The sequence below is a fragment of the Martes martes genome (genome assembly GCF_963455335.1).
Source record: "Martes martes genome assembly, chromosome: 18".
Lineage (NCBI taxonomy): Eukaryota > Metazoa > Chordata > Mammalia > Carnivora > Mustelidae > Martes > Martes martes.
This window is the reverse complement of record NC_137906.1, coordinates 12,480,512-12,493,503: the sequence shown is the minus strand read 5'-3', so window position 1 is coordinate 12,493,503 and position 12,992 is coordinate 12,480,512. Positions and strand designations below refer to the sequence as shown.

Sequence of the window (12,992 nt, the reverse complement as noted above, 5' to 3'; positions counted from 1 at the left end):
TGACAAAGAGGGCTCCAGTCATGTTTAAAGACGCACAGTGACACAGATCAGTTCTTTCCACCTGGTCTGAAATGGCGAGGTTATCTCCTGAAGAGAAGGAAGCGTACCGCTCCCCTTCCAAGAGGACCGATATTTGAAGAGGGGTTTGCCGCAGTAGCTGGGGCTGGCTCAGATGCCTTCCTGGCTTTCTTTCAGGCTGTAGATTTCATTACATTAGAAAGAAAAGATCGAGACACTACACTCAGCTTGTGGCTCTGTGTTCACATGGATTTCTAAAAAGCTCTATTCAGTCTTTGTGACAAAAAGGAAGACTTGAAACATTCTAAGGAGACTGTTCTAACCCCAGCAATAGGCAGAGCAAGAAAACATTTAAAAAAAAAACAAACTTCGCTGTAAGTAACTAGAAAATTATGGACAAAATATCATTGAGATTTAGAATGCATTGATGTCCTCATAAGAAAACCAGAGGAAATCCCCAGAAGTCAGAGGCAGGCAGGGACTGAACCCTTAAGTGCTGAGCTGGTCCTGTGGCCACCGCAGGGGGTTGGCCTGGGATGTGGACATCCATCCTGGCATCTTCAAGACTCTCATCCAGGAATAGAAGGTTCAGCCACAAGTTTCCACAAGGTGGGGAGTTAGAATCAAGGCCTTTGCACACAGACAAAGCTCCTGAATGCTGTGCCCTCGTTGAAAGGAGAGACTGAAAATCTCTGCCCAGGGACAGGAAGTAGACAGGAAGTCCACCTGTCTACCCAGACTCTGAATAGGAAAAAAAAAAAAATGTAACTCTAAGTCCTGTGCCCAACTCAGGTTTGAGTTTTGAATTTACTCCGTCAGGTCCAGAAACTCCTCGAAAAGAAACCAATGGAAAACTTGGTTCCAGATACCAAAAGCACAAGCCACAAAAGAATAACTGAGACTTCATTAACACGAAAACCTCTGTGCTTCAGAGAACACCATAAAGTAAAAAAACAGCAATTAAAAGCAGTCCCCCAATCATTGAAGGTATTTTCAAATCATTCATCTGATAAAGGACCCATATCCAGGATGTCTATAAAAAAAACTCTTACAACTCCACAATGAAAAGACAACCCAGTTAAAAACTGGACGAAGGATCTGAACAGACATTGCTCCAAAGAAGACATACAAATGGTCAGGTAATCACATGAAACAATGTTCAACATTATTCACTGCCAGGGAAATGAAAACCAAAACCACAATGTGATTCTGATTCACACCCCTAAGATGGCTAAAATAAAATTTAAAAAACAAGCTGGACAATAACAGGTGTTAAGTGATATTACAATAAGTATGGTTCAGAGATTGTATACTTTCTACATCATTGGAAGGCGAGGAAGACCATCATCACTGACCAGAAATTCTTCTTACCCCAAGGAAACAGTGATCCACTCCTCCTGAAAGATTATGTGTTATACCCCAATAAATGATTTCACTATCCTCCAAAAACAAAATAAATTTTTTTTGAAAGACAAAACAAAAAATGAAAAAAGAAGAAGAAAGAAACATGGTTCTAGGCTAGACTTTCTGGGCAACCAAAGTAGGAAACATCTCTGGAGAGATACTGCCACAGCCAACTCATCCCAAAGAAAAATCCGCTTTTAAAGATAAAGTCACAACTTTCAAACATACAAGGAAATACTCTGGTTTGAGTAAGAGTAAGATCTTTTTTGTTTTAGGAAAGAAGGAAGAAAGGAAAGGAGGTAGGGAAGAAATAGGGCCTTAATTGCTTTAAAATACATAATAGTATGAAAGAGAATATATAATAAGTATAAAATTACTTATATAAGTTATTTACTTATTTATGTAAGTTTAAAAATATTAAAGACTTCCGGGTGTGAATTGAATAAGTTCTTAGTAATCTTGTGTATAGCGTCATCATTATAGTTAATAATACTGCATTATATACTTGAAAGTTTCCAGGAGAGTAGATCTTAATTGTTCTCACTACAAGAAAGGGACGATAATTTTGTGAATGATGGATGTGTTAGCTAATGTTATGGTGGTAGTCTCTTTGCAGTACACAAGTGTCTCAGATCCACATGTTGTACACATTAATCTTACACAATGTGGTGTATCCATTATATCCTGGTAAGAACTGGAAGAAATATAAAATAAGGCTGTAGTCTTAAATTATGAAAAGAGAGCATTAAAACTTTAGGTAAAGATTCAGATGCCACTTTGGAAGCACTCTTTAAGAAAACAAATAGGACACAGCCACTGAAAATAAAATGCTACCATTAGGTGAAAAGCAGTTTAGACATTGCTAAAGAGAGAATTACCAAACCGGAAGCTAGGTATGAGTAGATAACTTAAAATAGAGTACAAAGACACTGAGGCTGAAAACGTGACAGAGAGGTTAAAAGACATAATGAATGGGATGAGAAGGCCCAACACATAACTAATAAGACTCAGAGGGGAAGGAGGGAGGAGATGAAAATGAGAAAATATAAGCAGATAATAGCCGAGAAGCTTGAGAATTGATACTTTATCAGACTGAAGAAAAGTGAACCCTGCGCAGAATAAATAAAATAAATCCACACCGAAACACGTTATGCTGCAACTGTAGAGCATGAAAACCAAAGAGAAAATCTTGAAAACACTTGGAGGGAAGACATCTTTCCTACAGAAGACAAGACGATTTGAAGCCGACTTCTTAAGAACAGTGGAAGCCAGAGGACAATGGAACAATGGAATCATAATGGAATGAGAATAATCTTGAAGGAGCTGAGGGAAAATAAATGTTAACCTCAAGTGTTACACGCAACTAAATTACTTTTCAAGGATTTTGTTCCAGAAACTGTAAGCTAAATAACACATAAGGATGAATAAAATGTAATAAAAATGGAAAATAATACTGTTTTGTTAGGTTTCCAAAGAACACTCTCAAAAGACAAACCCATGGCAAAATTGCTGAGGTGAGACTATATTTTTGTAGAAATCTGTTCAGCTGCTGCAAAGCTTCCTTTACAGTGGTCAGGAGAATGCTGAGGAGATCACTCTAGGCATCAGCTCACCCCAGATGCTTGCTTCTAGCTCTGTTCCCTTCAGACAGTCTTGTGTCGCCTCCTACGCGATAACCCTGAGGAGACTCTCTTGAATGATATTGTTTGTTTTTGTAGGCATTTCTGTGTTTCAGTTAATATCAAGGTGCGGCTTTGGTATCAAAAAAGAAAAGGCACAATGGGTTCGTTTTTGTCTTGGTTGACAGAAACAACACAGACGTAGTTTCTCACAGGCTGGAACTAGGCCCCCGGAACTAACCGCATCGATTTCATCATTTGCTTGTTGAGAAAGTTTGTGGTCTTGAAATTGTCTTTGCGATGTAAGTTCTGCTTTATGCTCACACATTCTTTCTTATTTTGAGGGTTCTGGCTGTTCAATTAGAAGAGTTTTGGTTCTGCAGATGTTTTCATCACAAATTGAATAATTGGGTTATTGATCTTCATTTCAAGAAGAGATGACTCAGACTTTAGACATTTGTAGTGCGGGAAAAGTGGGCTCCTCAGGACCCCGCTTGGGCTGATCTCTCTGCCAAGAGTACTGGCGCTCAAACATCGGTCCCCCCAACCTGGAGCCTTCTCTGGCACCCCTTCCAATGTTGCTGCTCCTTTGGGGCTTCAGCACCTCCACCTTTGAACAGTGCTTCCAGAACCTCCTACTGGGGCAACCCTTCACCTCTGACCAGCAGACCCCTCCCCATTGCAGCAACGTTGATGTCTTACCTTCCCTGGTCCAGCAGAGGAATCCTAGAACAGATCCTGCCAGGCACCCCTCAGCCCGTGGGGGTGGGTAGGAGAGGGTGCAGGGGTTGCGAGGCCCAGGGGAAGAGTGCAGCTGATGGGGAGGCAAGGAGGGGAGGGAGCCGATGGGGAAAATAGAACTGCAGACGCATGTCTTGTGGAGATGGCCACACAGGGGTCCTCTCATACAGCATAGTCATGGCCGTATGGAAAGCTGGTGTGGGGAGCGCAGGGCAGAACATCTTGAACCACATTGAAATGACGTTTCCCATTTTGAAGTATGCTCTAACTAGCTTTGTGACGTCCTCTGATTTATTATGATATAAGGATAAATGAGGCCCTAAACATCAAAAGACTGAGCCATGAGGAATCCTGGAGAGCCAGCGAATGAAGAAAAGAGAAGGGTTTTAATCAGGATTGTTCTTCATGAAAAGAATCTCTAGCACTATCCCCAGATGCAAGATGGCAGGTTGGAAAGGAAGTCAAATCTACCTCGAAACAGATAATGGAAAAGATTTTTCTTTTCTTACCAAATCTTAAAACCACAGATACTTTGTAACTAAATGTCAGATTGGATCCTGGTGGGACCTGAATCCACTGACACTGAATCCCGAGCATGGCCTTTTTCTGTGGCTCCGTCCTTGGACACCCAGCCAAGCTCCTGGTGCCACATCCAGTCATCCCACTCACCGGGTGGCCTTCCTTCTCTGGGGCAGTGGATGCCCTTCAGGACACGGATGCACATATTGCCACACCCTAGAAAATCAGTGTGATCTGTAGACCCGTGGTGAGGACTGAGCACTCGCCGTGTCACACATGGGCCCGCAGGAAACCATTACGGATTGGAGAGGTGGACGCGTTGTGTTGCTATGACAACAGCCTCTCTCTCTTACAGGCAGGGACAGTTCTTAGAACGCAGCACTGTTGTCCTGGGCACACAGCACCTTTGGAGTTCTCATCTTACTCTAAATAGAGTCTGATAAATTGTCAGCTTGCCTGTTCTTCGAGTGGTCGTGACTCAGTTCACAGTTGAATCAAGGTAGCGGAGTATCCCTTGTTTCTTGAACACAATAAACATGTGTGAACAATGTCCTGGGGTGACTGCCGTGGCAGGAGCCCCCTCAGGCACGGAGAATGTGCATGAGCCCCGCAGGAGCCGCCACCAGAATTCACGGGGGACACAGGGAATTGTGGGTGGCAAACACGTGTCCCTTAGAGGGCTGAGGGAGCTTGAAATTATAAATATTCTTTTTTGTGACACTTAGCCGCTCAGATAAATTACTACTGTTTTGTTGAATGATTGACAAACCATAGGAATGACTCCCGACTGACATATTTGGGAAGAAAAAGTATATCCAGCAGGTGTGGGCTGACCGACATTGTCTCTCTCTAAAAGTATGAGGAAAATCCCTGAACCCTTATGCAAACAGACACCAACAGGTGACTCTTATGTTCTGGGGTCACGCTGACTGGCCTCCACCACCAGCAGCCAGTCTAACCCCTGTGTTCTGAAGGTGGTTGATGTGGTGAGTAGTGGGGATAGGCCCACCGCTGGGCCATGGAGGCCGGGAAATCACCGGGCTTGGGGCTGGAGCCAAGGTCTTTGCCTCCGGGAATCCTCCATGACTCCACTGTCTGGGGACCAGAAGGTGCCAAGCCCTGCCCACCACCACCCCCACCCCCAGGTTCCATGTTCCCTCAGCAGCGTGCCTTCTCGGGCTTTCCTTGGTCTTCTCCTCTCGGCCTCTGTCTGCAGGAGCCAGTGGCTGTGGTGGTGACCTGGCCAAGCTGGAAGATAAGGCGACAGCACCTCGAGGACCTACATGACTCCTGGCGCTTTTTTCTTGAAGACAGTATTAGTTTCCCAGGCCGCTATAACAAAGCACCCCAGACTGAGAGCTTAACACAGCACAGGTTTACTCTCCTGCCATTCTGAAGGCCAGAGGTCAGACACGAAGGCATCAGCAGGGCCCCACTCCTCTGCAGACCCTGGGGAAGGCTCTGCTCCAGGACCCTGTCCCCGCTCCTGCTGGCTTCCGGGCTCGTGGCCGCATCCCTCCAGACTTGCCACAGTGGCCTCCCTGCATACATGTCCGTCTCTTCCTGCGATGCCCTCAGAAGGACACCGGTCATGATGGATTAGCTGCCCTTCGCCAGTATGGCCTCATGTAACTAATGACATCTGCAGTGACCCTAGTTCCAAATGAGTCCCATTCTGACCTGCCAGGGGTGAGGACTTCAGCGTATGGAGGCTGGCGGGGAGGGGGACACAGTTCAACCCATAATGAAGACCAAATCACTTCAGTGAAGAAAATCCAGGAATCAGACATTGGAGAGCAGTGTTGTTGTGCGAACCCTCGTTACTGTGTGTGTTCAAAGCAAATGACTGAGCTGCCTGCAGTCACTTTGCTAGGAGGACAGAGTACTTGTGGGAAGGAAGGGAGGGAGGGAGGGAAGGAGGGCGGGTGGGTCTGTGGATGGAGGGTGGCGAGAGCCCCAGTGAGCGGAGCATCCCTGCTTCTGAGGTGCACTTGAGGGCACGCCCCCTTCTGTTCGCAGAGCCACAGTGGCCCTGCAGAGAAGGGAATGGATGCTGCGAGGGCTGGGGGCTTAGCAGCCTTTCACTCACCCTCCTTCCGCAGGGAAGGGAGGTTATGGTGTCATTGTCTCACTTTCTTCAGAACAGAGAGCCACAGATTGCCTCCTCATTGCAAAGCCGAGTGCTGGGGATGGGCACAGGGGAGAAAAAGGGTAGGTTCGAGGACGGGTGGGCTGCACTTGGCCATTTCACAGATGGGACGGTCAAGGTCCAGAGGAGCAGAGCAGCTTCCCCAGGTCCCATGGCTCGGGATTCTTGTTGAGTTGCTCTCACTCTGCAGCCTGTGAGCTTGTTCCTTCCCTGTGAACACCTCAGTGCCTCTCAGCGTCAGGTGGTTTTGTCACTTATTAGGGATGTGGGCAGGTGACCGCTTGGAGCCTCCATTCCTTCCTCTGCAAAGTGATCCCTCCCACGTTGAATGCCAAGTCCTATCCCATATTACTCTCCATGAAACCCACTGGACTTGCAGGGTTTCATCTCCTGTTCAACCACGGAGGCTCCGGAAGGTGGTGGGAGGTGTGACCTTCAGGCCACAGCCAACAGCTGCCTTGTGCTCAGTGCCTGTCCGTGAACACTGCATCCCCTGACTTTGCTGGGGAACTCTGGGATCTCTCTTTTCTGTCTGAATAAAGTTTAAATGGGTTCCCAAGGAAATTCTCAAAGCAAATTGAGATGATCTGGGATGTAAAGCCTTGCTTTTAAAGCTTGACTCTTGTCCTTACACACTTTCTATCCGAACCATTGCAAACACAGAAGACAAACTGAAGTTTGTTCAGTGACATACCTAAACCGAAGAGAATAAAATCATCCTACACAAACACAGGTCAAGAATTGCATAGGTCATGTCCACAGGCCCACCTCATGAAAAAGCCCTCACTGAAATGTATGGGGGAGGGGGTCCTCCAGCCTTGGTCTCTCCATCTGCAGAATGGAGCTAATAACCCCTGCCTCCCAGGGCTGTTGTGGCTCTTAGAGATGACGGTGGATCCGAGACCCCTAGGACAGGACGTGTACTCAGTGCCTAGGAAATCTTCCCTCCCCTCCCCTTCATGCAGACCACGCTGTCCCCTCCATACCAGCACCTCTGCCCCCTCTCAAAATACCACATTCGGAGAGATCACTGAACTGGTGTGTGAGAGTGAGGATTTCCCATCTGAGATCAAAGTCTGCAGGTCCCACAAGTTAATATAAAATCAGACCAAGCGGATTTTCTTGCTGGGTGGATTCAGGTAAGATTGAGCTCCTAAGTACCCCGGATTTGTGGAATTTGCTGCTAATATTAAAGAGATTTACATTTCTGTTATACCCCTGCAGGCTTAATCTGATCACTCCAAAATGCTCAGAATTCATTGCTCTTTCAAGGACAACTTGATTGGGTAAAAATTGGACCTTTATTTACAGAAGCCTTTGGACTTTGGGTACCAATCTGCTTTACTTGCCTTCACAGTTCCTTCAGCCGCGCCTGAAAACGTGTCCGCTGAGGCTGTCAGCTCCACCCAGATTTTACTGACGTGGGCTTCGGTGCCCGAACAGGACCAGAATGGGCTCATACTGGGCTACAAGGTATGTCAGGGGTAACCATCCCATGCTTAGGCTGTGCAGGTGTGCCCGCATGTCACTCCCCTAGACCAAGGAGCGCAGAGGGATGTTCAGACCTGCAGCACAAGCCTGTGTTGTGATGTTTACATCTGTTGTCTCCTCTAAACTTCATTCCCATCTGGCGATGAGGCCCGGGTACAACCTCCTAACGTAGGCGCAGACAAGGCACGGACGGGAGCCGGCTGCAGTAAACTCGAGCCTCTGCTTCCAGGCTTGTACGACAGGAGTGCCTGCGGTGGCTGGCTCTGAGACTGGCCTGAGATGCAAGGGGGTTCGATTTTGTAAGAAGCGCTTTGCTCCTAGCGCGTGCCAAGTCAGTGTGAGCTACCTGCTCACACATGGCCATGCCAGCACCCTGAGCAGTCCCGGGCGATGGCGGGTGCAGGAGTGGGCGTGCGCCTTCCTGCTTCTCCAGGAGCCCTTGCTGCGTTCAGTCTTACTTGCACTTACCCACGTGTGCTTGTGTTCCATCCCCTCCCCTGAGCAGAGGGATGGATTTTCCCGGATGTGTCCAGCAGCTCCCCTCCACCCTGGTCTGTTACACCCCACTCCACACGGCCTCTGGGCATGGGGACTCCCCGCTTTCCTGGTTTCCATCCCTAGTCTCTGGTTCTCCCCACCTGTTCCCTTGGGCATTCAGGCTGCCTCGGGCCCTGCTGGACATGGCGCTGCCACTAGTCAGGTGCAGTGACCTGGATCCTGGCGAAGAGAACTTGCCCTGTGGCATTCAGGCTCCTCCCTGAGGACTGCCATCTTCCATGGCCTTCTAGGCCCCTGACTGAGGGACCCGGTCAGGAAGGGTGAATGAGGACTTAGGAAACCAGAGGGAGCCGGCAGGGCCATGGAGCAGCGCCTCCCGGGGTGCTGTGTCTGTGTGTGGGGCCCGGGATTCTGGGACTTTACAGCAGCTGTCCTGAGGCAGGAGCCCAATTTCCCAAGAAGCTGGGAAACCAAGCGGGGGGGGGGGGGGGGGCGGTGCTGGCTCCTTCTGTAGGAGGCACACTGTCTGCGTTTGTGACAGAGGCCTGGTGTTCGTGGCCGCGGTTGGCGTGGCGACTGTCGTGTGCCTCGGATCTTGTTAGTCACGGCTCGGGGGCAGCCCACCCAGCCTCGGCCTGGGTCGTGACTCCAGCTCCTCTCCTGCCCCGGAGACCGTCTTCCCCGAGAACACCAGCGTATGGAAACTAGACCCATAAGCCTGGAACACAGCTGCTGTGGAGGAGAATCCGCAGTCAGCTGGTCCTCGCCGTGTGCTGGAGGGAGCCCCTCCTGGCACCCACTCCCCTATGACCGCACGCTTGTACGCTGTGGTTCCAGATCCTGTTCCGGGCCAAAGACCTGGACCCCGAGCCCCGCAGTCACGTCGTGCGAGGGAACCACACGCAGTCGGCGCTGCTGGCCGGGCTCCGCAAGTTCGTGCTGTACGAGCTGCAGGTGCTGGCGTTCACCCGCATCGGCAACGGTGTGCCCAGCTCGCCCCTCGTCCTGGAGCGGACCAAGGATGACGGTACGGTAACGGCGTGCTCCAACAGCCCCAGCGCCCCAGATGCTGGTCATTTGTAACTTAATTTTCAAACCACTTCCACCACCCCCCCCCCACTTTTCTCAGTTGAGAAAAACAAAACAGGATTGTTTTTCAGTCGCTGAGCGTTTATATGGCCAATTTCAGCCCGGAGTGAATTTTTACAGCCTAATTATGAACCTCTGCGAATTTTGGTCGTAAATTGAAAGGGGCCTCACAGTAAAGGCCGGGTTGGGCGGGAGCCGTAAAACCTCCAGCCGCACCGGCTGGCGGTGTCTACACAGATCGGGTTAGGAGCACCACCCCCAGCCCGGGTGCCTCTGTTTCCCTGGTGCCAGCCACTCCCGAGGTCCGCACGCCAAGAGGTCCCTAGAAGTTCGTGCCCCGAGTGCAGCGGGCTCCGTGGGCTCCGCAGGCTCCAGACTCCCTGCACCCGTGCTTCCAGGCCGGGATAACAAGCGCCTCTTGACAGCTCTGTTTTTATGAAAGTCTAAATCATCAGCACATATGTTTTTCCACTTTGCAGATGTCAAACACTTAAAGGTTATCTCTTTTTACATTTTTATTGTTACACGGGCTGTAGCAAATAGTCAGGGAGGGGGTGGTATATATTCTAGGGGAAAATACAGCTCTCCTCGCCACCCCCCCCCCCATACACACACACCTTAGGGATCAGAAGCTTCTCGCTGAAATGCAACAACTCGATTTTCTGGTGCACGTCTGCCGAGGTCATTCAGTTAGCCCCTTGGTGGTTTGTGCTCTCCTGGGAGATGGCAGCAGTGCTGGGCTTGAGTCGAGGAGAGGAAGGAGCTCTGCACACCGTCCTGTCTGGATGCAGAGCCCCGGGGGGTGCGGGGGAGGAGCTGGGGTCTGATGGGGAGGCAGTGGCCTCAAGGATGTTGGCAGAGCTCTGCGAACCCATGGCAGCCTGGGTTACAGGAACGGAAAGTACAAGGGGCCTCCAACCTTGGCCAGTCACAACTGCCTCCTTCTAAAGTAGAGGCTGGAAGTCACAGAATGCTTTTCCTTCTCCCACAGTGCGATTGGAAGCATGCTTTCCACTCCCTCATTTCAGTGTGATCCCAGTGATGGGGCTTGGGGACGGGGCAGGGGACAGAGGCCACATAAGCCTGCTGTTGAAATTCACATATTTTGCAGCTGGTCCTGGCTTCTGAACCCATACCCTCCTTACATTCATGTTACCAAACACAAGGGTCACAGATTTATTTAAACCACAGGTTTAAAATTTTAAATACTGTTCTCTACTTAATAGTGAGAGGCAGAATTCAGTGGAATTCTGGAATGACTGTAACACCCATAATCCTATCGCTGTGTTCCTTGTTCTGAGCTCCTTGCCTCTTATCTGGGAATCTGTTGAGTTCCAACAAGAAGTTCTGGTACTGGCCACTCGCATCCCCCTTTAAGTAAATATATTTACGAGGGCCATGACACTGGTAGGCAATGGCGCCATGCCACACAGAATTATTATACATGTTTGTGCACATCAACTCTTAATTTTCTAAAACGGTGCATAGGGGAATAATCATTCATTGTAAACATGGGGAGGGACTTTAGGCCATCGGATTTATCTAACTCCTGATAGCAGGTGTCAAGCCCCCAAAAGGATTCAGCCCACATTGGCAGAATCTTGACCTTGGGCCTGACACACTTACAGCCTCACGCCCCTTGCACTCACGGGCTCCCAGCACGGTCTGTGAGAACTGCTTCTGGAAGCTGGAAAAGCAGCTGAGCTGGGTTCTAAATGAGGTGTTTTCTCAACACCATTAGGGGGCCACATGGAGCCGGCTAGATTCCAAAAGTCATTCGCGGCCTTGGAGCATCTGGTCCATGAACAGAGTCATCCATGGTCGCGAACACTCCGCCAGCCCACAGAGCCCTATGTAACATTGTAACCTCATCACGTCCCCCGTAGCCCCATATCGACACCTGGCTCACAGGTTTCCTCTCCTCCCTCCAGCCCCGGGCCCACCAGTAAGGCTCGTGTTCCCAGAAGTGAGACTCACATCCGTGCGGATCGTGTGGCAGCCGCCGGAAGAGCCCAATGGCATCGTTCTGGGTAAGGAAGCGGCTATGATTAAAGGGATCATAGCTCAGAGGAAAATAGCAATTACATTGATTTCATCTGTTTTTATTACACGTCAAAGAGGTTGAACCAAAAAAAAAAAAAAAAAAAAAATTGTGCCTGCCGCCACCCGGCACTTTCTGTGAGAAGGAAAGCAGGATACCTCCTCTGTCCTGTGAGCTGTGTGCTGAGGTTCCTTTGAAGGATGAAATTTACATTTTGTTGGCCCAGAACATCTTCCATTTGTTCGGGGTTCACAACAAAACCATCTGTCTTTGGCCCTTCCTTCAGCTCTGAAATAACCAGGCTGTTTCCATGGGCATCTGGGAAGCAGCAGCCTCGTTTCTCATGGGAGCCAGAGACCCGGGCTTCGCTCCCCAGCTCTGGGAAACATCCTTGGCTGCCGGGCCCTCACCTCATCCTTTTAAGAAGTTTCCAGAGTGAATTGCGTGCCTTGGGTCCCCGGGAAATTGTTTACTTTTAACGTTTTGTCCAGGGAGGCCTCTCTGATAGCATTGATGAAAAGCCTTAATTTTTCTTAGTTCCCCAAAGGCGGCAAGTCTTATTTAAAAAAAAAAAAAAAACAGTTCCCTCATTTAGTCACCCTATCAGCATGACAAACTCAGGGCTTCTCCCATGAGCGGTGTCGCATGCGTGGTGGGCCATAAGGAGTGAAGAAGAGGTGCCCATCCTTGGGATGTGAGTGGCTCCCAGCACCGTCAGGGAGAGGCACGAGGACAATGCAAAGTGATAGCTGACCAATGCCCCACGAGCAGGTCCCCGGGGCTGAGGGGCTCGCCACGGACAGGCAGCTTTGGGGCTGGATCTTGCTGGAGGGTGGCCTCTGCAGTCCTGGAGGAAGGGAAGAGGGTCACCCACTCACCAGAGGGAATGCCTCGTGCTTGTGGCAGTGTAGACAGACCCCAGCCTGGAGGTGTGGGCTGGGCCGGGCCGGGGACGGCTGGGGATGGTTGGGCCAGCCATGCAGGGAGTGCCCAGGGGCCCAGACGCGTGACATCAGGCATCTAACAGCCAGGACCCCAGGCTGGGTCTACTCTCCAGACCCAGGCCAGCATCCGATAGGGTGTTTCCCCAGTCCAGACTCACAGCGGACCCCCACGTGTCTTTGCTTATGCGCTGGGTGGTTATAGGAAGTTTATAAACCTTGCACTTACAGACAGGTAGTAAAAATCACCACTCACACCCGCTGGCTTCTGACATTAGGATTCTAAGATTTGGTTTGAAAAGGGGTTTTACTTCATTAAAAAACACTTTTTAAAAAAATCTGTGCTGAGGGCAGTAGGGAGTCACCCCAGGACTTTGAGCAGCAAAGTGACATAATCAGGTTTGTCTTTTAGGTAATAACTACAGAGAGAGGCAAATGTTTCTTGAGTTCTTCCTTCATGAACACAGGGAGGGTGGAGCCTG

General features: G+C 49.6%; 1 protein-coding gene across 2 annotated transcripts in view; it reads left to right on the top strand.

Moving 5' to 3' along the window:
* The window catches only part of SDK1 (sidekick cell adhesion molecule 1), an 865,094-nt gene that overhangs the window by 760,720 nt on the left and 91,382 nt on the right, over positions 1-12,992 (top strand). For both annotated transcript variants that reach the window (XM_080830507.1, XM_080830508.1), the window contains exons 26-28: positions 7,808-7,923; positions 9,277-9,466; positions 11,460-11,558. In XM_080830507.1, the coding sequence (XP_080686633.1) occupies positions 7,808-7,923; positions 9,277-9,466; positions 11,460-11,558 (405 nt within the window). The remainder of the gene's footprint in view (positions 1-7,807; positions 7,924-9,276; positions 9,467-11,459; positions 11,559-12,992) is intronic.